We start from the raw sequence: 26,518 nt of genomic DNA on the forward strand, positions 1-26,518 counted from the left end.
TTTTCTGTCAGCCTCCCCACTCCTATAGTGGGAAGTTGAGGGATGAGATACTAGGTATCTTCCAAGTTCTATGGTTTATCAAGGTCTCAGGGAAGAGATTTCTGTGCTATTGAATGTTTTGTCTCAGTAGATAAGCAGGGCCTTATGTCACTGGCAGCAACTTAATGGCTTCCCTTAGATCATCTTCTCTTAGGTAATAGATATTCTTCAAACTTTTTTTCATCTATGATTCCATATAATGTTTGTTCTTGGTGTGGTCATCCTCCCGCCCATACTGCTCTGCCCCTTTAGGAGGCTACCCCCATGCTGATGTCTCCTGACCCCCTTTTTTCTGATAAGAAGGCCTTCCATATCATCATTTTATCCCTCTAGGCTTGTTTTAGATGAGAAATCACTTAAACCAATCTGGTTGATTTTGAAAAAAGGAGTCTCCTGGGTTTAGGCAGCTGCAGTGTCAAGATTGTTGATGATGTCCCTGGTCTAGAGGTTATAAGAGGCCTTTATAAGTTTTTAAAAAATGAGGATATTGGAATGGAGGTGCTTGGGACTGTTTGGAAGAGGGCTTCTAAGGAATTCTAAGAACTCACAGTTCTTACTTTGCCCATTCTTACAATAAGGCCTCCTTTTTCAAATGGTTCTCTCTCCCCCCCCCCATTTATTTTAAACCTCTGTGTCACAGCGAAGAACACAGAAGTGATAACTACTGGATGAACAGCCTGACTTTTGCTGGATTTTAATTACACAACAAGATGCTCAGACAGATGGTTTCTTGACTTAAGAACATTTATGAAAATGAAGGCTGCAGTCCTGTGGATGGTTACATGAGAGTAAGGCATAATGAGATTTCCTTCTGAGCCAGTATGAATAAATTCTTCAAAATTAGTGGGTTCTCAGCCTTGGGTAACCCAGATATTCTTGGACTGCAATTCCCAGAAGCCTTCACTACCAGCTGTGCTACTGAAGTTTCTGGAAGTTGCAGACCAAGAACACCTGGGTTACCCAATGTTGGAAACCACTGTTCTAAATCAATACGATTCCACATACATTTTTCCTGATTTTTCCTTGAACGTTCTTCCTCCTTTCATATATGAATATTAATAAGGATGATAAAAGGAGGAAGAACGTTCAGGGAAAAATCAGGAAAAATGTGTCTTTTCTGTTTCTCATGATTTCTGATTTCCTTCCTCAGATCTCTAGCTTTCACCCATTCTTCTTTGGCTCTAATTTTCTCCCTCTTTCATTTCTTATATAGGGGATATTCTTCTTCTAAACACTAGCAGGCTTTCAGACAGATGCAAGTTCAGCCTCCACAGCCCTATCCTGCCTTGGAGTTCTAGCTCCTGTTTATTAGAGCTGGCAGTGTATTCGCAAGTCATCACCCTGGGAGGACTCTCTGCTGAAATGCAGTCTGTGGACACTAACCAGAGTACAGCCATCCATCTCCAAGAAGGATATGACCAGGATGCCTGGTAGGTTAGCTCTTCTCTTAGCAGACATCTGTAGCTTCCCCTCCCCAACTGAAAAAAAAAACCAATAATATTCATTAAGAATTGGTAATTTTACCTCCACTGTCTGATGCATGATTGCTGTGCTATTTTAGGATACATTAACAGAAGTATCAAAACCCATGCGGTATTTATTCCCCTCTGTTCAGCACTGATTAGGCTTCATCTTGAGTGCTGTGTTCAGTTCTGGATACCACACTTAAAGAAGGATGCAGACAAACTGGAACAAGTTCAGAGGGAGGGCCACAAGGATGGTCAGAGGACTGGGAATCTAGCCATGTGAGAAAAAATCTGAAAGAACTGAAGATTTTTAACCTTGAGGGAGGGATTTTTAACCTTGAGACCAAGGGGAAATATGATGGTGATATTCAAACACTTGAAAGATTGTCATGTAGAAGAGGAGTAGGATCTGTTCTCCAACTCCCCAGAGTGCAGGGCACATAATAACCCTTTTCACATGCATCCGATTTCTTGAGGAGGGACTACATCACTTTGGTTCAGATCTGGCATAATATTTGGATACAATGGCTATAGTTTATGCACATAGAGAGGCTTTGTTAGAGTGATGACCCTGTAACAAAACAAAACAAAACAAATCAGGAAAAAATGCAGTCCTTGGAGACAACTGCCAACAAGTTCCTTGGACTGTGTACATAGGTATATGCTTCTTAAGAACGCTGTCCCACAGGTCTCTTTGTCAGCCAGGGATTATAAGGATCTCTGGGGCTGCTTATTGCAGTCTCCATTTTTACCACCTTTAGAGTACAAAAGGAACTCATTCTGCTTTGCTTAGAAACTCTTCATCTTGCTTCAGGTTGAATGCTGCTTATTATCTGTACATGGCCAGGACTCATAAGTGGGGCCGGGCCTACTGTTGGGCAGAACGATGTACTTCTGGCAGCAGATACTGTGAAATGGCAGCAAGGTATTGAAAATGAAGCCCCTAAATTAGCCTGCTGCCTTTAGGTGTGATAGAGGTTAATGTCCCTGGTCACTACACTGAAGTAAAATACAACTGCCAGTCCAGTCACCTTTTCTCCATTGAGCGGCTGAAGGAAGCCCTCTTCTTCTTTCATATCAGGCAGCAATATGGCTTGAGACAACCCAGCTTGTAGGCCTAGAAGGTTGTTAAAAGGTAGGCCTCCTGGTGGTGCAAAACAGGGACCACTAGTGGGCCACTCACAGGAACTCTGGACTTTGTCTATATAACTACCACCACTCAATAATCCATTTCTTTTTTGAGTTGGATTCAAAAAGATGACACTGTCATCTATAATCCCAAATTAAGATGCATGCACAAAATTATGGTGGAATGTTTAAAAATGAAATGGTTTCAGAACGTACTTCTTTGTTTTCGAAAGGAGGTATGCTTTACGCTGACATGACAGTCTGATTCATCTGTGAGGTTTTAGCAAAGGTGAGGTAATCCATGAATGAGAGCAGCCAACTATGTTCTCACAGTTCATCTTGGAACCTGTTGGGTCAACTAGAGACAGCTGCCGAAAACATGCAAGGGTTTTTTTTGTGTGTAGGATAAGTAGGGGTTGGGTGTTCTGTCCACTCTGATTTATTCAGGTTCTCCTTTTGCAAACCTTACCCTCATTTTATCTTGTTTCTGCATCAGGTTCTGATTTTGTTAATGGTCTGCATGAACCTTCATACACATTTTTCACATACATATCTCCAGTTATACGTGTCTTGATACACAGTTTTGCCAGATGTAATGCATAATATACGTGCAATACACACTTTTCTATATGCATTTGTGATTGTAGACAGCCTTACACATTCCAGATAATGTAGATGCCAAAGAATATGGTAATTGTATTTTGGATTACATATTGGTTCAGGAAATGCTGATTAGGAACCTTTGCATTAAAATGTGAACCAACCAAATATTGTCTGGTTGCTACTGTACTACAATAGTAAGAAAGGGTCAGTGATGAATCAACAACTTTGCATGTCAAAAGCCCCAGGTTCAACCCCGAGTAACTCCAGGTAGGGTTCAAAAAGAATCCTGTATTGAAACCCTGAAGAGTTGCTGCCAGTCAGAGTTGACAGTACTAGCCTAGATGGACATGTGGTCTTACTCACTGGCTGAAATCCTTCTGCTTTAATGTAGTAAGTCACAACTACAGTAGGCTCATTGAATCTGTGAGGATCTGGTGAGTCGTGTACTCTATAGGTTCCATTGATTCAATGGGTCTACTCTAGTTGCAACTTACTATGCTAAGGAGTGGGACTTCAGACAGTATAAGGCAACCTCCTATGTGCCAGTTGCATCCATTCAAGCTTGGATTACAATGCCAAACTTTTCCCTCTTAATGTTGCACAGGCACCTGTTGATCCCAATATTGCAGCTTAAATATCTGTATTTAAATATGGAGTAATATTAGCAAATTTAATGAGATATTTTCTCCAGACATAAAATCAATGCTAAATGCATTGCCAGGCTAAGTTTATTTGAATTACTACTGCAACCATCTGTCTTCTTTTGTATACAGAGGTCATTGTTCAGGGTTCCATTAAGAAAATTAAATTGGCTCTATAGAGTTCCTGTTTGCACCAAATATAGAAGGAAGCTTATTTATGGCATTGGAGAGAAGCCCCTGCACATAAATCTAGCAGTTTAAGGTTTGTGAGGATTTTGCTTTAGAAAATGAATACCTGGCTGGACCTCCACAATTATGGCAGGTCCTTCAAACATTTTAATGCACAATTTCTTCTTCCAATTACCTACTGATTTCTATGCTTTAAAAATCATGCTCTAAAGAAAAATATGTTACTAGATGCTGCTAGGACTGACAAGACATACTTCTGTAGTGGTATATTAGCATAATGTACTCATTATTACATTTTGAAAGCTGCTTGGATGCTTTCTTGTTATACACAATAGTGGTAAAATAGAGCCACTAAGTGCTACAGATTTCTGGAGGCTGTGATGCGCTCATCAATGTAGCATGGTGAGTCAGAGCCTGTGGGCCACACAATGTATGGAAGCTAAATCATTGCTGAAGTTTTAGTATTAGAAAGTCTGTTGCTTGTACGTAATGGATATCATTTAAAGTCCAAAAAGAGAAGTAACTTCTTCATGAGTTTTAGCCACTTCCCAGATACCCCCATATAACAAATACCTACATATATTGTAAAAATGTGTTTGATTAAATCATAAGTAGCACAACAACTTATAAATAAAATGATACAGTGATAATGTTAAGTTGTTAAATTACAGTTTATTTCTGTGGCATTTTCTGGTCAAAAGTGCCTTGTGACATTTAAATATGGCACAAAAAAATTACGGTAACTGATAAAGTTAAAGCAGCAGTATTGCAGCAAAAGTTTCCAATGAATGAACAAACCAACTAGCAACCTCTAAACCAAAACGAAGGTTGACTCATGCTGCAAAGAAAACATCAAGCAGTAGATATGACCCCAAAAAAGGGGGGCAGAAATGACAACTCCCAAGCTCCTTGTAATGTTTCATACGCAAGGTTGATGGTTGGTGTGGGAAAGGGAGAGCTTGCCCTTGGTGGTAGCAGAGTTGTCATTTCTCCCTTGCAGCCGCATTTCCTAGGGTTTACTCCCCCCCCCCCAGTCCTTATGGCAGGAGCAGGCCAGCTCAGGGATCTTGTGGAACAAATTCATGCACTCAGCACTTTCCATGAGCTGTGGTGAGCCCAAAAATCACTCTTTTAAATGAGTTTTCTAAAGGTGAACAGGAAATACCCTATATTTGTTTTTTTTAATAATAGGACTAAGCACACACACACATACTTAAGAAGTGAAAATATGTGTTTCTAGAGGCCTCCAGGAACAGAGAATCACAACTTTTAGACTAGAAATCTGTTTGCCTTAATTGTTTACTCACATGGAGATCTCCAAAAAGATCACAGGGGTCACATGTTGCCCACCCCTGATTTATAAGTGCTACAATCAGGGGGCAGTGGAACAAAGCAGATGGGATGTGATGCCCTTGGGGTTGACAACAGTCTATCCCTGCAACAGTCTCTCCCAAGTTACAGCTCTAGTCCATTTAAAGTTTTAACAATGCCAAGCTTTACATAGCAGAAGGCAGCCAGAATGTTGACAGCACAAGTGGCAGCAGTCAAGATGGTCTACAGCAGGGGTCCCCAACCTCCAGTCCGCAGCCCTGTGCCAGTCCGTGGCCTTGGCCAGACCAGGCCGCGGAGACAGATCATCTGCCCCCCCGCATGCCCCCCCATGCATGTGAGCAAGCGTTGCCCCTTCATGCATGCATGTGAACATGGCGATGCCCCTCATATACTCTGTCCCCCCAACTGGTCCTCGGTGTCAAAAGAGTTGGGGACCACTGGTTTACAGGATATCCTGTTCTGCTCACTACCGTTCACACTTGTTGAAAAACAGTCCTGGCAATTGCTTTGGATTTGAGTGAGAAATGGTTAATTGCATAATAAGAAAAGATTTCCCCTTGCATGATGTCACTTTGTGAATGGTAGTAAGTACAAGATGGTATCCTGTAGACCAATGGTTTCCAACCTTGGGTAACCCAGGTTTTCTTGGATTGCCATTCCCAGAAGCCTTCACCACAAGTTTTGCTAACCAGGGTTTCTGGGAGTTGCAATCCAAGATACCTGGGTTAGCCAAGGTTAGGAACCACTGCTGTAGACCATCTTGACTGCTGCCATTGGTGTTGTCAACATTCAAGCTCCCCTTTGCGATGTAAAGCTTGGGACTCTTTTTCCTTCTGGCTACATGGACGCGTTATTGTGCAGCAATATTGGGCCATTTCCTGGCATCTTGAATCATGGATTCAGGAAGCACAATATCCCACATTCATAAACCAAAGGGTTTTGTTCATTTGTTTGTTTTTTGTTTGATTGATTTTTGGAATTGAATCAATATATTGTGCTGGGTTAGGAATACTTAAGGCCAAATCCAGGACTTTGTGTTACCTCACAAGCCATCATGTCTCATACATAGTCCCTATCTCTTTGCAATATAAGAATATTAAAACTGATCAGTACTGTTGTAAACTGTTGTAAAAGATACATAGCTGAAATAATACATACAAAGTACTTTCAGCACTCCAAGAGCTACATGCATGTGGAGTATTATTAGTCAGGGCGATTCATTTGATTTTCTTTTACAGGGTGAAGTGGAAAGTGATGATAGGTTCAGTTGGACAAAATGAGCGGCCCTTTGAGATCACTTTGCTGTATTCAAGTTGTGGAGAAAAGACTTCTGGGCTTTTGGCACTTGGCTCTTTGCAGCTCAGAAACTGCTTTCATGGTATGTCTCAATTTGCTTATACAATTCTGGAAAATCAAAGATTTGCTCTACTGAACCACAGGGCGGGAAAAGTGCTCAGGGCCAGCTGTTCTTCCAGCATGAGACTCAGCTGGAAGCTTCAAAGTAAACAAATGTAAAAGACAAAGTGTTACTAGTGTGTATATGTGGGTAGAACTTTTACTTAAGGAAACATTTTGTGGAAAAATATGCTTAAAATTAAAACTATTTTCCCTCACTCTCTTACAGTGTTATTTGAAAATGTATAAAAGGGGAACAACACAGTGCTTTTTGCATGCTGCAAAGGTGCAGGTTTAACATAAATAAAATAGAGTGGGTCCCAATAGGGTTGGTTGTTCCGCTGGTGGGATAGAATCGCAGAATCATAGAATAATTGAGTTGGGAGGGGCATATAATGCTATTGAGTCCAATCCCCCTGCTCAGCGTAGGAATCCAAATCAAAACAAATCTGACAGATGGCTTTCTAATTTTCTCTTGAATGCCTCCAGCGTTGGAGAGCTCACCACCTCCTGAGGTCCCTGGTTGCAGTGTCGTACTGCTTTAAGACATTTTTCGTGATATTCAGCTTAAATCTCGCTTTGTGTAGCTTGAGACCATAATTACATGTCCTGCACTCTGGGGTGATCAAGAACAGATCCTGTCCCTTCTCTGTATGACTACCTTTCAAGTGTTTGAATATCTTCTCTCCGCAGAATGGTGCGGGGAGATTGCCCCCTTTCCCTATTGCCTCCTCAACTTTATACCCTCAAAACATATTTCAGAACCACAGGAATAGGTTTTGGGGCAGCTGTAGTACAGAGGGAGAAAGAGAATGTTCCTGTATCCTGTCAGGCATCTAGTGTGACACTAGATTTAGACTATCAACAAATACATCTAGCCCATGCTTACTTTTTTAAAATTCAAACAAGCATAGAGAATCTTTTAGATTATAACCACGTTTAGTTCAGCAATTCTTCATAAATGTGGGGAGAAGAGACATGTTTAGTAGAACATAAAATAAATGCACTGATTTTGGAATGTCATAAATACATTTCTGATTTTATTTGATTTTTAAAAAACATTTACAATCACTCTTCTCAGCCACCTTTCCTGTCTGTTTGTCATGGAAGCAGCAATGGCATGTAAGAGATTTATTTTTCTTGTGAGTCAGGTACTTCAAATGCCTTTGCTGGAGAATATTTTAGTGGAAAAATATGTAACAATAGAAAGCATCTTGAGTGATTTATACCCAACTGGGCGATTTATCAATATACTTGTGCAATGGCATATAATGCAAACACAAAAAAACAGGTGATAGGATGAAGGGAAAACTGAACATTTTTATTTATTTATTTATTTGTTTATTTTATTTATATCCCGCCTATCTAGTCCCTCAAGACACTCTAGGCGGCAATGAAAGCAATGAATTTTGCTCATTGATAATCCAACTCCACTCCCTAGAGAGACTCATGCTGGAAGGTCCACCACCTGCAACGGTCACCTGTCTGTTATCCAGGGGCTGAACCTCTGAGGTTTACTTGTTTATCTATAGGGTCTTAAATAACTTGGAAATAAGGGTTAACCGTGTGGTCCAAACAAAATAAAATACAAATGCAAAAATAGGCAATATCTCTATGGGCCATTAAAAAAATCATGGTGCAATTCACAAGCTTTCATGGATCAAAAAAACAAAAAACAAGCACAGTTTCTTCAAGTTGATACCAGTGTGAAGAACTGAAAGTCCAAATGTTCGTGGCAGCTATTTGCCAGGCACTTTGCTCTTAGATGTAATGTCCCAAAAGTTCTTAGCAAGGTGGAAATTGTCAGGCATGTCTCTCTTAGATGTGCATCAGGAGACTGGTTGCTGTTTCATGGTTACAGCTTAGGCAGCTGTGGATTGAGTGTAACAACCCAGTTCTCCAAACAAAGAAGCACAGGCCATATGCGTACACTCACCCCGTTTATGGCTCTTCGAAATGTACATGTTTCTGATTAGAATTTGTCTGTCTGTCTGTAGAAACGTTTCCAATACTGTGCATAAATGTCAGTGGAGAAAATGAGAACTTCACGATATGTTTTGAACAATGGAAAGAAATAGTCAGCAGGTTTTAAACATTGCTTTCCTCATTCAACCAAAGGGGGAAAGTGATACCAAATTTAGTTTTCCAACTTCTTTGGCCAGAGCATTAGCTCAAGGGACAAGGATTTATTTACTCTATTACATTGAAGCGTTACATTTCTCCCTTGAATTGCACAGGTCCAAGCAATTTGGGTTTTATATGGATTTTTTTTAACTTTATGGACTTACCGATTCCCCTGTTACTGGCAGTGCAGTGGCTCCTGTTACAAAGGCATCAACCCAGCTAGCCCATTCTCCTGGCCTGGTGGCTCCTTGTGATGACTGGGAAGGGTGCTGGGGTATGCCAGGAGGCTGACACGGGTCATGGAAGGTCACAGAAGTGCACAGTTCTGGAGATGCGGAGAAGATATTACACCTCTGTTTTTCTATCCTATAGAGTTATACACAGATTTTGAATTGCATGGAGATCTGGCACCTCTAACCTCAGTGTTATTGCGAGGAAAAGTGTAAATGCATTATTTGCACAATTTTGCTTAATTTGTGCAAAAAAAGCTTTCTTGTTCTCATTGTCTTCTCTTGTTGAGAGCACTGCAAGTAATTTATGTCTCATGGGGTGCAAAGAATAAATTTGGGGTCCCTTGTCTTTGCGTGCAAGAACAAGACAAATGAGGATGTACATCCTTATGTCAGAATCAATTCCAGCCAGGTGTGAGGAAACTGACATGTCCACTCAGGCTCACATTAAAATATGGCAGTTAGTCTTTAAGATGCCACAATGTTTTTATCCTATTCATTTTTTATTTTTCTTTTGGTTTTGCCTGATATACTAGCACAGACTAACATGACTACCTCTTTTAAATTTCACGAGTGACACTCAGCTGTTTGCTTGCCTGGGTGGACCTTCTCTTGGGAAAGCTGGCAGGCTTAGGGTTAAATACTCTTATTACTGGTCTTTTCAAGGGGGAACAGCTCCCTTGGAATGCCACAGAGTTAGATGGAAGTACAGTAGTGAGGACTGTGGTTCTCCCTGCCTTGAGGATGTGATTATTTGCATATATAAATTAGCCATTACAGATTAATTACTGCTGGCAACTGAACTCAACTGAATTCTTTTCAATGTTTTTCACATTCGGTGTGGATACAGAAGATGAGGAAAATATAAATATGTCAATGCTCGCTATTTTTGAACAGTGGGTGTGCCTGATGTCATTAGAGATAGACTTGTTGCAGGAGTTTTAGCTGAGCGGGAGAGGACTAAGCTCCTCAGACTCATGTAATGTGTAATATATGTCCATGGATGCATTTGTTCTTGACTGAACTGAAAACTGAGATAGTATTAGATTGTATTAAACAAATAAGTGCAATGGACCTCTACTAGCTGATTGTCAAAATCCAGTCATCTTCTTGTTCCACTGCTGTGTGAATAACAAGGAAAAGAACTTATTGTGGATCTAGAGTCTGCATTGTTCTATCATTTCTCTGTTCTTCTTTGGCTTTAGACAAGGAAGGATTGCATGTTTCTAAACACAACATGGGTTCTGCTGCCCCTTGCCTACCGGGGGGCTGTGTCAGTCAGCTGCAGATCTGTGATTTCAACACCGATTGCCCCACTGCCAAGGATAATGTATCTATCTGTGGTAAGCATTGGTCCTGCTCCCTCACACAACCTTTCAGTGGGTTCCTACTTGTCAGCTTCTGTAAGGATTGTGGGCCCACTCCCTGCTACCTTATAATTTGTCCCAGAAACAGCTGTGGTACATCTATTTCAGCCTACTGCTTCTGTGTATGTTGGACCTCATACCATCAATGGCCTGCTGGCTAGAGTTGATGGTTGTTGTAGCCAAATGGATCTAGAAGGCAATAGTTTGTGACAGGCTATTATCTAGAAAGAAAGCAAAATTTACTTGATCACTCTCTTCACAGAGCTTGTAGCTGCAGCCTGCAGGATTTATACCTGAAACACTCCTGCCTTCCGCTAGCGTTTCTATAACCTGTTCCAGAGCCCTGCTTGCTGGAGATAGCTTCTACTTTTTTTCAGGATGCTGACATGAATACAGGCTTCTAGGCAGCCAGAATGTTTTATTAAATGTTGTTGCTTTTATTGTGATCTGCCTTGAGGACTTGGTCAAATGAAAGATGGCAGGATAAAAAGGCAAAATAGTATTTTCATCAAAATAAATTTGGATGTAGTAATGAGTCATGGCACCATAGTTAGAACAAGATGAAATAAAGCCTTAAACTGAGAGGAAGTGTAGACTGCAGATGGCATGTAGTCTTCTCAACATCAGAGAGGCCTCTGTGAACAGCAATTTTTACATAGAACAAGATGGGAACTTCCCAACTCCCTATCCAAACCAGAAGCAGATGTTTGGGTACATCTTGTTTTTATATCAAAACAAAACATTTTCTGTTCTTTCCAGGTAGGATGCTGAGTTGAAAATTTGACTCACTAGACCCACTGAAGTGGTCTGCCCTTTCTTAAACAATCTCTAGGAAGAAATGTGAATTTCAACCAAACTCAACAAGCAGAGCAAAATGTAATGCAGTGTACATCACTCATCTTGTTTGGTTTCTTCTCCTACTACCACTCTTTCCCTAACAGAAAATCTCCCAGTGGAGGCACATTGTTCTTTTGATGAAGGTCTTTGCGGCTGGTCTTTGGATGGCAATGCAGATTTTTCATGGTCTCTTGCTGGCTTTTCAAAGAAACATGAAGATTTGCTTGGAGGATCTGCCTTACATGCCACCAGAGGTAGGTTCCAAATTTGCCACCCTTCACTTCAGCCTGAAACAGAGGAATATTTTGGATATTCCAGAGCAGAACCAATAAGAAAATATGAGTAACTCTTCCTTCTCTCATGCTTTTTGCCCTAATCTATTGTGGGAGAAGCCATGTGACCCTGAACTTGGAAGTGCACACTCATCTGCATATTTTCTATTTATCTACAAATCCAAAAGTGTTGTGAGAAGGATAAATAGTTGATTAAATAAAATGAAATATACTGTATATTTCATTTGTTTGTTTAATTTTTATACTGCCTATCTGGCCGAAGGCCACTGTCGTTAATCTGGTACGAGACCTAAGTCACTGGTTTAACCCTACCATCAATTATCAGTAGAAATCCTCACGCAATAAAGTGTGGACTTGCTGTAGTATGTGAAAGACTCTTCAATCCATTGAGAGTGTGTGTTGCTGTCAATCAAAGAATGCATCATCTACAGTGGGGTCTTGACTTAAGAACGGCTTGAGTTAAGAACATTTTGACTTAAGAACCGCTCTCATAGGAAAATATTGACTTGACTTAAGTACTTAGATTTGAGTTAAGAACTGAAAAAAAACCACGTGGGAGGCAGGGGAAGTGCAAAATTTTATCTTTCAGTTAACTGTTGGCCAGTGAAAAGGGTGCCTGTCTGCTTCCTCACTCCTCCCAGCGTTTAGAGAGTGGATTGGGAGTCTTGAGACTGCCTGGTACTGCCTGGACTGTATTTTCCCTGCCTTCCCTGAACCTTTCTTGACCTAAGAAAAAAAGAAACAAAATATCCCCGTCTAGTGGTCGAAGGCAGAATAGCAGCTTCCCATTAGTTTCTATGGACGGAAAAGAGCAGATACGGATCAAATGGTTTTCAATACATTCCTATGGGAAATGCAGATTTGACTTGAGAACATTTTGACTTGAGAACCACCTTCCAATACGGATTAAGTTCTCAAGTCAAGACCCCACTGTAGTTTTATGTCTAAAATAGAGTACCTACTTCCTTCAGGTGCTCTAGGCCATCTGTAGCTGCCTCCAGTACCTCTCACGGTGATTCAGGTCAGATACATAACTGGCCCATGCCATGTACAGGAAATCTTCATTCATGCATATCTAAGACATGCCACAGAATATTATTCTGCAGAGTGAAGATAAGAACATGCTTTTACCATGTTGATTATGATAAATCCTGGTCGAATTTTGCTGAGAATTTCACCAGAACACAGCCTCTGCTGAATTTGTTTTCTATAAAAACTTCAGTTTACCATTCTTTTCCAGGTTACTTTCTGTACCTGAATGTAGATAGTGGTTGCACAAGTGGCATTGCTAAGGCATATAGTGCTAGTCTCCCAGCCAGACTTTCCAGTGGAATCTACCAGGTATGTCTTTTGTTATCCTTGTGCAGTTCCCCCTCATGTGTTGGGACCATTCATATGAAGACCATTTTCTTGATTTCTTAAACCTTCTCCCATTTGATATGTTTTGATCAGTACTGGGAATGTTAGTTTTAAAAATAGCTTATGTCACTTGTTAGGAAGCAGAAAGTTGATTTGTTACATCATAAGACCGAAAAAAAATCAGTGATTTGTTGCATTAAGCTTTGGGAAATTGAAGGGGAATTGTGCCTTTTATGAGAGATCAAAGGCTGTTGGGGCAAGGGTTATCTTTTCCTCCCTTAACTTTTAACAAGGGTCCAATGGAGTTAAGATCTATACGGGTTGTGTCTTCTGCTTGCTACCACTTATAATGCAGAACAGGGTGAGATGATGAAGGAGGTCTAGCTGGCTGCCAGCCACATTTTGTGGAGTGGCTAAATGATACAACATTGTAGCCACTCTAGGAAATGTGAATGGCATCCAGCCACGCTTCCTTTTCTGCTTTGTTCTGCTGTTCATTACTTGAACTGGAAACAGGCATCAAGGAAGGTCCTGAGCTGCTATTAATTAATTAAGATAAGAGGCAATAACCCCATCCTTTGAAAACTACTAATGAGAAAAATGTTATTTGAAAATGAATAAAAGCAGCAGTCTTAATAATCTAATTAATTCCTCAGGACATGTGTCTTGTTACAATGAAAAATAGTTTTTCTAGAGAGAGTTGTAATTTGTAATATTTTTCTTCCAAGCTCTAGTTTAGATCTCCTATGCTGCTCCAGTCTTATAAACTGTATCTAGCACAGTCAGACCAGCTGGCTGTTCTGATAACTAGAAATGGATCCTTTTGCCACAAACAGATACCTGTGGCAGCTTACGACCACGGCAGAGGATGACCTCCATAATATTTTAGAGTGAGGTAACCTCCTCCATCTTGGTCCACCAGCCACCCCCAACAGAAACCACTTCCAGATCATTCATCTCAATTGTATCATGTGAATTGGTCAGCGTAGGTACTGCAGGATCCTCAGTTAACTTGTAACTACAAATTTGTTCCCTGAAAAATCAAGTCGTATTTCTAACTTAACTGTCTTGCTTCCCCACCCCCAACCAAGCCAACAGAAGCATAATAAATTATATAAAATGCATATGTAAAGCATTAATTAATTTGTGTAGTTATCTAAGGAATTCAGGTTTCCTTGATAAAAATTTGGGCTGCCTTCATGCAGATTGGACGAGTTCATGCAGATAGTATGTAGAGTCAGGTTATTGTCAAGATCACAGACTGAGACGTGAAGAAGCATTTTACTTGTGCATAGAAGCTCTTCATTTCTTCCTTGGCAGTTGTTGTTTAGTCGTTAAGTCGTGTCCGACTCTTCGTGACCCCATGAACACCAGGCCTGCCTGTCTTCCACTGCCTCCCAGAATTGGGTCAAATTTATGTTGGTAGCTTCCATGACACTGTCCAACCATCTCGCCCTCTGTTGTTCCCTTCTCCTCTTGCCCTCACACTTTCCCAACATCAGGGTCTTTTCCACAGAGTCTTCTCTTCTCATGAGATGGCCAAAGCATTGGAGCCTCAGCTTCAGGATCTGTCCTTCCAGTGAGCACTCAGGGTTGATTTCTTTCAAAATGGATAGGTTTGTTCTCCTTGCAGTCCAGCGGACTCTCAAGAATCTCCTCCAGCACCACAGTTCAAAATCATCAATTCTTTGGTGGTCAGCCCTCTTTATGGTCCAGCTCTCACTTCCATGTATCACTACTGGAATAACCATAGCTTTGACTATGGGACCTTTGTCGGCAAGGTAATGTCTCTGCTTTTTAAGATGCTGTCTAGGCTTGTCATCACTTTCCTCCCAAGAAGGAGGTGTCTTTTAATTTCGTGGCTGCTGTCACCATCGGCAGTGATCCGGGAGCCCAAGAAAGTAAAATCTGTCACTGCCTCCATATCTTCCCCTTCTATTTGCCAGGAGGTGATGGGATCAGTGGCTATGATCTTAGTTTTTTTGATGTTGAGCTTCATACCGTTTTTTGTGCTCTCCTCTTTTACCCTCATTAAGAGGTTCTTTAATTCCCCCTCACTTTCTACCATCAGACTGGTATCATCTGCATATCTGACGTTGTTGATATTTCTTCCGGCAATCTTAATTCCGGATTCATCCAGTCCTGCCTTTCGCCTGATGTATTTTGCATATAAATTAAATAAGGGGGAAGTAATATACAGCCTTGTTGACTCCTTTCCCAATTTTGAACCAATCAGTTGTTTCGTATGCAGTTCTGACTGTTGTTTCCTCTCCCACATATAGATTTCTCAGGAGATAGATAAGGTGGTCAGGCACTCCTATTTCTTTAATAATGTGCCATAGTAGTCCACACAGTCAAAGGCTTTTGCGTAGTCAATGAAACAGAAGTAGATGTTTTTCTGGAACTCTCAGGCTTTCTCCATAATCCAGAGCATGTTAGCAATTTGGTCTCTAGTTCCTCTGTCCCTTTGAAATCCAGCTTGTACTTCTGGGAGTTCTCAGTCCACATACTTCTGAAGCCTACCTTGTAAGATTTTGAGCATAACCTTGCTAGCATGTGAAATGAGTGCAATTGTACGATCGTTGGAGCATTCTTTGGCACTTCCCTTCTTTGGGATTGGGATGTAGACTGAGCATCACCTTTTAAGATTTAAATAGTTCAACTGGAATGCCATCACCTCCACTGGCCTTGTTGCTAGCTGTGCTTTCTAAGGCCCACTTGACTTCACTTTCCAGGATGTCTGGCTCAAGGTCAGCAACCACACTGTCTGGGTTGTCTAAATTTGGTGTGCCTGAAGAACTATGGATGGAGGCTCGTAACATTGTACAGGAGGCAGGAACAAAAATCATCCCAAAGAAAAGGAACTGCAAGAAAGCAAAGTGGCTGTCCAACGAGGCCTTACAAATAGCAGAGAAGAGAAGGCAAACAAAATGCAAGGAAGATAGGGAAAGTTACATAAAATTGAATGCAGATTTCCAAAGAAAAGCAAGGAGAGACAAGAGGGCCTTCTTAAATGAACAGTGCAAAGAAATAGAGGAAAGGAATGAAAAGGGAAAACCAGAGATCTGTTCAAGAACATTGGAGATGTTGGAGATATTTTCAATATAGCATTTATTGAAAAGCTATAGTTTGTACTTCCCACAGTTCATGACCTTCCTTTAGCATTCATCTCTCCTGAACTTAACTGTAAATAAATTGTAGTTGTCAAAGCAGGGTAGTATTTCATGCAGATGATTATGCATTGTTAGCATTATTATACCACAATAAATCTGTTTGTCTTTGAAGTGTCACAAGCCTCTTTTCATTTCTGCTGCTACAAGCTAACATGGCAATCTCTCTGGTAATTAATCATCTGAATGAAGAGCAGTATAATATACTAGGATTTTTGCATATGATTAGCCTGATAGCCTGTTGTCAGTGTAAATATTGCAGTTTAGCCTAGGTGGAAAAATGAAGAACTTTGGCCATGTTTAGAAAGTTGGTCAAATAACTTTAGGTTGCATTTGCAGGACTACAAAAAACCCAACTGTAGCTGGGCATTGTATTCCTTTCATCTTGACCTCTTAACCTCTATTACTTTACATGGTAGAAGCTTTGTTGCCTTTATTCTGGACAGCAAACTGCTTCCTGACCTCTCACAAATAAAGTACTCTTCCTTCAAAGAGGTTTCAAACCTGGCCCCAGCTGAGTGGAGAAAGTAATGCAGGCGTTGACACATATTGTTTTCTGACAGCTTTGTGCATGAATATGGGATGTAGTACTACATGGATGCTTTTCAGCTCCAGAAAAGAGTTGTGGTCATCCGTGCCTTGCTCCACGTGGTTGAAGTTTTAGATTGATCTGACTGTGTGATCTGCTTGTGTGGAAACCAATTAAGGAGCAACTAGTTGGCCAAATTATCTCCGCCTGGATCAGTTTAGATCATGTCAGCCAGGGCTTTGAAGTGCAGTGTGTCATTTGGGGTGACCCTTGCATCCACAGGCAAGGATCAACCACATCATGCCTCAAGCAGCCTGGTTTAGCACAATGTAGACTAATCTTATTTTTCATTAAAGGGAAAGAAAAGACCAAAAAAAGAGTGCAAAGTTACTTTGGTTTATTTTGTAAGTACTGTATAGTTGTGGCCCCAGTCAATATTCTTCATATGCTGTAGATATCTCAGGAAGACTCTTATCAACAGCTTCTCTCTGACTCTTCCTTTTGCTGTCATTGTCCTCTTTAGGTCCAGTTCTCAGCCTACATTTTTGGCAATTACAATGGAACACTCTCACTCATGGTGCAAGAAGAGGCAGATGAAATCAGTAGCCCGCTAATGGTGTGGGAAAGAACGGGCAGCTGGGGTGATCACTGGTTCCTTATAACTCTGGAAATGCCAAGGCTTCAGAACGGGTAAGCGTAATATCAAGAAAAGTATTCATAATTAAAATGGAGCATATCCTGTGTCACTGGTCTATACAGTGCTTTCTAGGGTCCTGCCCTAAGAAGCCTGCCTTCTATAATTTGTAGGTATACTGACCATCATTTACTTTACAAAACAGGAAGGCCATAGCATACACAATCAAACATTTTTTGTGGATACCCTACACACACAGTTGGAAATACATTGCATTTTTGTGATGTTTAATTTGACTTAATAAATATCAGGGTAATGTAATCATAATTTTATCTTTCAGAATTCTTCTTTTGGTCAATTTTTCTTTCTTTTGTGTGGTACTTTACTTTTTAAAATATTGTGGAATGTTTTTCTCCTCAAACTTTGCAACGGTTTAGCCCTAAATGATTTCTTCTTATTTCTTTCTTGGTATTTAGTGTTTTATATTATGGGAAAAGTAGGCCTTCTGAATGTTTTAGAGTACAGCTCCAAAAAGCGTAAGACGGTGGCCACTAGTCCAGGCTGATGGTGGCTCAAAATATCTCAGTGTCACCAAGTTGCCAGTATCAGCCTGAAAAAGATTTTGAAAGAAAATGGAATTCTTGCTGCATCCTCCAAACGATATGGACTTTCTCGGTTCATCTGTGACTCTGGGCAGTCCCTGTGTTGCCCTCCTCGGCTCCTCTTCAAGTTATTTTCAAAGAGGGCTGTCTTCTTCTTTCCATAACAATCTCAGCAAACTGTGAATGATACTGCAAGTGGGAAGATGTGATGAAATCATGTTGCCCAAAACAAACAAATAAATGAATAAAAAGTGTGGCTGCATAGATGCAAACAAAAGCTTCTTAAACTGTGACTACACTGTGGCTTGATTAGCAACCTATTTTATGCTTCTGTTTGGTTTAGGTGATCACACAGAGGCTGCAGATGGCTTCAGTGCCAGTTTCCAGATAGGCCCCTCAGTGCAAATACAGTCTGACCTCTGCCACAGCCCATGGCCGTCCTTCCTTTGACCCAGCCCTCTGTCAATCTCCAGCTCTTGTTTTATAGTTCATTGTACAGCTGGTGGGCTGTTTAAAGTGTTCCACAGTGTTGAGGAAAAGGGACACTCTCCCAAATTTTTCTTTCATGTGCAAAAACATACACACATGCCACAGAAACACAGAAAGTAGTCCTCAGTAGCAGGTTGGAGTTCTTTCTATTTCATACCAATTTTTATCTTTTATTTTTCTCCACGCAGAGGTGATCTAGTACTGAACTAATAAATCAATGCAGTGATAAGGTGATCTAGCACTAAACTTGGTAATTTGTTTTTAAAAAATAAAAAAAACTTTGAGGAGAAAGATCTTGGGAATGGGTGTTGCCACTGTTTAAAACTCATGCCCAGCTTAGTACATCACCAGAATACCACCCACAATTACACACAACCTATCCTTTTGGTGAATGAAACAACTGATCACATGAGAAAAATGCTGTTCAAATCACCCCAGCTAGAAAAAAGTAAACGCCTCCAGTGCCAAGGGGAAAAAAACTCCATTCCAGAAGCAAAAAGGGCCAGGCTGATTCGCATTGGCCTTGGCATCCTGCGATCAGTTTTAAAAGTTGAATATATCCATTTTAGTTCTGTAGCAAATCCCATACTATTTACCTCCATAGTTGCAGCCTCAGTGACCTCACTTTGAAGTCTGGAGGCAAAGAATGAAAATGGAATCACATCTCCAACAGGACTTGGAAACTACTCTCGGATCATAGGTCGCAGAATCCAGATGTCAGAATAGTCACATTGGTCTGGGGATTCGGGAAACTGTAGTCCAAATACATAGCTTTTCCGAGATCTGTTTTTCCCATTGTCTTTGTAACCAAAGCCACTGATGCTCCTGTGCTGATTGATTATGTAATGGTATCACTGGAATTAAATCCTTATTACTGTCTCCATTCTCAGTGATGGAGAGAAGGGTGTAAATCCTCATATTACCTCTTTGTTTAGATGCATGGCATTCCACATTTGTCCCTTCTTAAACCTGCCCTACCCCACTGCCCACTCCATCACCTAAAAGTTAGGTTGCTCTTTGCAAAAAAATAAATAAATCAGTGTGTGTTTCAATAGGTATATTTATGTTCATGTTTATGGGCTGTCCTGAGTTTTATGGAATTGGGGCAAGGACATTCCCCTCACCTCCTGGCAAATAGAAGGGGAAGGTATGGAGGCAGTGACAGATTTTACTTTATTAGGCTCCATGATCACTGCAGATGGTGACAGCAGCCACGAAATTAAAAGACGCCTGCTTCTTGGGAGGAAAGTGACGAGAAACCTAGACAGTATCTTAAAAATCAGAGACATCACCTTGCCGACAAAGGTCCGCACAGTCAAAGCTATTTATTGGTTTATTCATGTCTAGCAGTAGTTCCCAACCATATGTCCCCAGATGCTCTTGAACTTCAACACCCAGAAATCCTGGCCAGCACAGCTAATGTGAAGCCTTCTGGAAGTTTTAGTCCAAGAACATCTGAGAACCCAAGTTTGGGCACCACTGATGTACAGGGGCACTGTGAAGTCCTCTAGTCTGGTGTGCTTATTTTCTAAGTAATCTTGATGATTTGCAGCTTCTATTTGGAAGAGATGTGTACAATCTGTGGAAGTCCTCAAGAAGCAATCTGCAGTGTGTGTGTGTGTGTGTGTGTGTGTGTGTGTGTGTGTGTGTGTGTGTGTGTGTGTGTGTGTGTGTGTGTGTGTGTGTGTGTGTGTGTGTGTGTGTGTGTGTGTGTGTGTGTGTGTGTGTGTGTGTGTGTGTGTGTGTGTACACATACATACACAGAGATATGTCATTTCTTTGCCTGTCTCTCTTCCTCTCCAAAGCTTTCGCCTGCAGTTCGTGGCTACATGGGGTTGGAATTCACAGGCCAACATTGCTGTGGACAACGTTACATTTGGTCCTGATTGCTTCGCAAATGGTGAGTGATTTCTAGTTGAGGAACTGCCAGCCCCCATATCAGGAAATACCTAAAAATAAATAAAAATGAATGAATGAAAAGGACATGCATATCACTCCATCCTGGTGTCTATTCTTTTACTTGAAAGATTCAACTTTTCTGGATGTCTTTCCAGGTGTCTGCTGCTTTTTGGCAAAGCAAACATGTGACATGTTACTTTGGGTCCAGTTGTCATTTCTTTGGATAGTACTTCTCTTGCAAACATAATCCACATTCACAGTACTCAGTTAAAAATCATGTGTTGTTGGGGAGATCTTATTCCTATCTTTCTTCTTCATTACTTTCCCAACTGTATCATAAAATGAAGCTGCATGGGAAGTGCAATCCTGGTGCTTCTCTGCCTTCCTCCTCCTTCCGATAAGGAGCAGTCCAAGCCTCTGCTTCAAAAGGGCCTGAAGATGGTCCTATTCCAAATGGGCATCATCACTTCTCCTCCAGAGGCAACTGTGGAAAGGAAAAATAAATACTCTTCTGTGATGAATAGATAATAGTGCCCCCCTAAAAATGTAAATAGCTTGAAGGTATTTACTTTGACATACCAACCAGCATCCCCTTCATGGATTGCTGCCTTGTCATGGTGAAGGGGCTTGAGTAATTCCGAGAAGCTATGGGCAATGGCGTGCAGGGACACCCAAGACGGACAGGTTATAGGGGAGAGTTCTGACTAAACGTGATCCATCTGGAGCAGGAACTGGCAAGCCATTCCAGTATCTTTGCCAAGAAAATGGAAAGAAACAAAAGGCTAAAATATATGATGCTGGAAGATGAGCCCCTCAGGCCGGAAGGCGTCCAACATGCTACTGAGGAAGAGCGGAGGACAAGGACAAGTAGCTCCAGAGCTAATGAAGGGGTTGGGCCAAAGCTGAAAGGATGCTCAGCTGTGGACGCACCTGGAAGTGAAAGGAAAGTCCGATGCTGCAAAGAAAAATACTGTATAGGAACCTGGAATGTAAGATCTATGAACCTTGGTAAGTTGGATGTGGTCAAACAGGAGATGGCATCACTGGACATCAGTGAACTAAAATGGACAGGAATGGGCAAATTCAATTCAGATGACTATCATATCTACTATTGTAGGCAAGTATCCCATAGAAGAAATGGAGTAGCCCTCATAGTCAACAAAAGAGTGGGAAAAGCTATACTGGGATGCAACCTCAAAACGATAGAATGATTTCAATACAAATCCAAGGTAGACCTTTCAACATCACAGTAATTCCCGTTTATGCACCAACAACTGATGCTGAAGAGGCTGACATTGACCAATTCTGTGAAGACTCACAACACCTTCTAGAACTGACACCAAAAAAAGATGTTCTTGTCATTATAGGGGACTGGAATGCTAAAGTAGGGAGTCAAGAGATAAATGGAACAACAGGTAAGTTTGGCCTTGAAGTTCAAAATGAAGCAGGGCAAAGGCTGATAGAGTTTTGTCAAGAGAACAAGCTGGTCATCACAAACACTCTTTTCCAACAACACAAGAGGTGACTCTACACATGGACATCACCAGATGGGCAACACCAAAATCAGATTGATTATGTTCTCTGCAGTCAAAATGGAGAAGCTCTATACAGTCAGCAAAAACAAGACCTGGAGCTGATTGTGGTTCTGATCATCAGCTTCTTATAGCAAAACTCAAGCTTAAACTGAAGAAAGTAGGAAACACCACTGGGCTAATCAGGTATAATCTAAACCAAATCCTTTATGAATACACAGCGCAAGTGAAGAACAGATTTAAGGAATTAAATTTGGTGGATGGAGTGCCTGAAGAACTTTGGACAGAGGCTGATAACATTGTACAGGAGGCAGCAACAAAAACCATCCCGAAGAAAAGGAAATGCAAGAAAGTAAAGTAGCTGTCCAATGAGGCCTTACAAATAGCAGAGAAGAGAAGGGAAACAAAATGCAAGGGAGATAGTGAAAGTTGCAGAAAAGTGAATGCAGACTTCCAAAGAATAGCAAGGAGAGACAAGAGAGCCTTCTTAAATGAACAATGCAAAGAAATAGAGGAAAATAATAGAAAGGGAAAAACCAGAGATCTGTTCAAGGATATTGGAGATATTAAAGGAACATTTTGTGGAAAGATGGATATGATAAAGGACAAAAATGGTAGGAACCTCACAGAAGTAGATGTCATCAAAAAGAGGTGGCAAGAATACACAGAAGAATTATACCAGAAAGATCTGGATGTTCTGGACAACCCAGATAGTGTAGTTTCTGACCTTGAGCCAGACATCCTAGAGAGCAAAGTCAAGTGGGCCTTAGAAAGCATGGCTAACAACAAGGCCAGTGGAGGAGATGGCATTCCAGTTGCACTATTTAAAATCTTAAAAGATTATGCTGTTAAGGTGCTACACTCAATATGCCAGCAAGTTTGGAAAACTCAACAGTGGCCAGAGGATTGGAAAAGATCAGTTTACATCCCAATCCCAAAGAAGGGAAGTGCCAAAGAATGCTCCAGCTAACGTACAATTGCACTAATTTCACACACTAGCAAGGTATGCTCAAAATCCTACAAAGTAGGCTTCAGAAGTATGTGGACCGAGAATCCCCAGAAGTACAAGCTGGATTTTGAAGGGGCGGAGGAACTAGGGACCAAATTGCTAACATGAGTTGGATTATGGAGAAAACCAGAGCGTTCCAGAAAAACATCTACTTCTGCTTCATTGACTATGCAAAAGCCTTTGACTGTGTGGACCACTGCAAACTATGGCAAGTCCTTAAAGAAATGGGAGTGCCTGACCACCTTATCTATCTCCTGAGAAATCTATATGTGGGAGAGGAAGCAACAGTTAGAACTGCATACGAAACAACTGATTGGTTCAAAATTGGGAAAGAAGCACGACAAGGCTGTATATTGTTTCCCTCTTATTTAATTTATATGCAGAATACATCAGGTGAAAGGCAGGACTGGATGAATCCCAAGACGGAATTAAGATTGGCGGAAGAAATATCAACAACCTCAGATATGCAGATGATACCACTCTGATGGCAGAAAGTGATGAGGAATTAAAGAACCTCTTAATGAGGGTGAAAGAGGAGAGCACAAAAAATGGTCTGAAGCTCAACTTCAAAAAAACTAAGATCATTGCCACTGGTCCTATCACCTCCTGGCAAATAGAAGGGGAGGCAGTGACAGATTTTACTTTCTTGGGCTCCATGATCACTGCAGATGGTGACAGCAGCCACGAAATTAATCTCCTTCTGGGGAGAAAAGTGATGACAAACCTAGACAACATCTTAAAAAGCAGAGACATCACCTTGCTGACAAAGGTCTGCATAGTCAAAGCTATGGTTATTCCAGTAGTGATACATGGAAGTGAGAGCTGGACCATAAAGAGGGCTGACCGCTGAAGAATTTATGTTTTTAATTATGGTGCTGGAGGAGACTCTTGAGAGTCCGCTGGACTGCAAGGAGAACAAACCTATCCATTTTGAAGGAAATCAACCCTTAGTGCTCACTGGAAGGACAGATCCTGAAGCTGAGGCTCCAGTACTTTGGCCATCTCATGAGCAGAGAAGATTACCTGGAAAAGACCCTGATGTTGGGAAAGTGTGAAGGCAAGAGGAGAAGGGGACGACAGAGGATGAGATGGTTGGACAGTGTCATCGAAGCAACCAACATGAATTTGACCAAACTCCAGGAGGCAGTGGAAGACAGGAGGGCCTGCCATGTTCTGGTCCATGGGGTCACAAAGAGTTGCACATGAGTTAGTGACTAAACAACCAACAACCAACCAGCATTTCACTGGTAGAAAAAGATAAGCTCCCCTCCCCTGAAGTAGCTTTGCTTCCTGTTCTTCATTAAGATGCTCCTTCCTGTAAGCAAATTGTTAGGCCTTCCAAGGTTTTTCAATGTCTGCTTTAAGCTGTATTCTAATAGGTCTTGCAATAGTATCTCCTCCCCTAGGAGTTCTTGCGGTCCTGAACATAATGTAACAGTCCCCTTTTAATAAGCTTAACCAGCTTTAATATGATTATTAATGTTACAGAGTATTAGTTTGTACTTACTGTGGAACAGATCCAGCTCCATTTCATTCAGTACCTGGGCCATGCGGGGAAATGAGGATGCAATCTGTGTGTCTGCTTTGGTACAGATGTGTATTGAGCATCACCAGATGACCCGGGTGAGGGGAGAGAAGAGAGAAGGAGGGTCATGGGGGTTTTGAAGACTGGGGATTATGTTAAAGAATATAGAAAAGTAAATATGAAAGTGAAAGAAGATAGCAGAGGAATCACATGTGTTAATGAAGGGAGTACAGTATTGACAGTGATGAGAGATAGACCTGATAGTTATAAAGAAAATGACAGTGGCAATAGATAACAGCAGAAGCATTATACAGGTATTTGGTAATGACTTAAGAAACCGCAATACACAGAAACCTGTATCCAACCATTTCAGTCTGCCAGCACACCCTGTAGAAGATTAAAACATCACTATTTTAGAACAGAACCATTAGAAACCAAGAATACATAAGGAAACAGCTGAGATAAAATGTATACACATGATGCACATCCATATAAATGGATTGAATATAAGCCTAGGTTTCTTAAGTCAGTACCAAATGTAATACATCTACTGCCACTGTTATTTCCTCTTCTTCTCTTCCGCCCCCTCACCTCATTTTTGCTCGGGCCTGGTGTTTGTTTTCTGTCTCCTGGAGGATGATTTACAACAGTACCAGTACCCTAAAACAACACCGGCCATAAATTACTCCATGTAGATGGAGCCAAAGTTTTACTTGTTGAACTGATCTTTCATTCAACACTTCATTCTGTTTCCATGTCTGATGAAGTAGGCATGTCTCTCATTAAAATATAATAGTTTGCCTATAAGGTGCCACCTGTTTTTGTCTTGCTTTGTTTCATTTTGCTTCTTTAGATTTTCTCTGATATGTTTGCACAGACTAATGTGGTTACCTCCTCTAAAACTACAACTTTTCAAACATGAAACAGTTCAGTGTCTTGGGTGGAAACAGGAATCACTAAACACGGAGAGGTGTAAACCTATTTACACCCTTAAAGCCCTCCTAAACATGATGGTACTATTGAGGGCAGACTTTGAGACCTAAATCCATGCTCCTACAATTCCTCCTCATCTTTTTAGCTGTTTGGGGAAGGTCCTAGCTTCCTGTCTCCAGTCTTGTATCCCTGGCTTCAGCTCAGAATCTCTCACCAGTTCTACACTTGAAGCTGTGATTTGATTTTTCTAAAGGTCAAGCAAGGAATGGGAGAATGCACTTTGAAATCTAAACTGTTGGAGCAATATGGGATTGAATAGCTCAGTAACACCTATGGCTTAGGCCTCTTCTCGGTTTTTGTCTGTACCACTTGGAGCACTGGGATTATAATGTCCAAAAGGGGTTGTTCAGGTGCGCTGGCACTTTACAGGCGTGATGGTATTAACCTGAAGAACTGATGTTTGTGTGCTGGCAACTACTTTAAAATGCCCCCCCCCCAAAAAAAACACACAGAAAAAAACGAATCCAACATCTTTTCCAAAGGTAAAACAGACACTAGGATTTGGAATGTACCAGAAAACAAGGACTGCCCCCAGTAACGTTATGCTGTGTTTTTGTTCCCGTACAGACAGTACAGCTCAGGATACACACTTCTTGAAATACCCGCGTTCATAATTGTTGCTTGAATTCCTGTAAGCTGGTGTTGTTTTCCCCTCTGAGTGTATAAGCCATTTCATTCATCATCTCATCCTTTTAATTCAATTAGATCTCGGAGAAGCCCAGCAGCTCTGTTGCACTCTCGGTAATAAAATTACGCCTCTGTTTGCCAGGAGAGGTTTCGGATGTCATTGGCAGAGCCAATTAATAGGCAGGCAAAGAGGTTATATTGGAACTGCTTTGCAGAGTGAAGGGAGGAGGAGGAGGAGGAGGAAGAAAGGAAGCAGAACAGGAAGGAAAGCATAATTTACTTCTTGCTAGGATGAAAATGTTTAATTTCCTCATGTCCTGCCTGCCCAGTTCCCCTTCCTTTAAAATGGAATGTGGAAATAATGTGTATATATTATATCGGAAGGGCATGAGATGTAAATATCCGCATTGTGAAATATAGGGTAGAAGAAGAAATTTCACTACTACAGAACTTCTTTGTTCATGTCAGATGCAATCCAGTGGTGCTTCTGGAATGGGGGAATTGTG

At 41.1% G+C, this 26,518-nt stretch overlaps 1 protein-coding gene across 2 annotated transcripts in view; it reads left to right on the top strand.

Annotated features, from left to right (window-relative positions):
• The window catches only part of LTK (leukocyte receptor tyrosine kinase), a 150,042-nt gene that overhangs the window by 76,506 nt on the left and 47,018 nt on the right, over positions 1 to 26,518 (top strand). For both annotated transcript variants that reach the window (XM_072986249.2, XM_078391402.1), the window contains exons 4-10: positions 1,253 to 1,469; positions 6,637 to 6,776; positions 10,353 to 10,490; positions 11,456 to 11,605; positions 12,885 to 12,985; positions 17,226 to 17,392; positions 20,233 to 20,327. In XM_072986249.2, coding sequence (XP_072842350.2) covers positions 1,253 to 1,469; positions 6,637 to 6,776; positions 10,353 to 10,490; positions 11,456 to 11,605; positions 12,885 to 12,985; positions 17,226 to 17,392; positions 20,233 to 20,327 — 1,008 coding nt within the window. The remainder of the gene's footprint in view (positions 1 to 1,252; positions 1,470 to 6,636; positions 6,777 to 10,352; positions 10,491 to 11,455; positions 11,606 to 12,884; positions 12,986 to 17,225; positions 17,393 to 20,232; positions 20,328 to 26,518) is intronic.

This window comes from Pogona vitticeps, chromosome 1 (assembly GCF_051106095.1).
Source record: "Pogona vitticeps strain Pit_001003342236 chromosome 1, PviZW2.1, whole genome shotgun sequence".
Taxonomy (NCBI): Eukaryota; Metazoa; Chordata; class Lepidosauria; order Squamata; family Agamidae; genus Pogona; species Pogona vitticeps.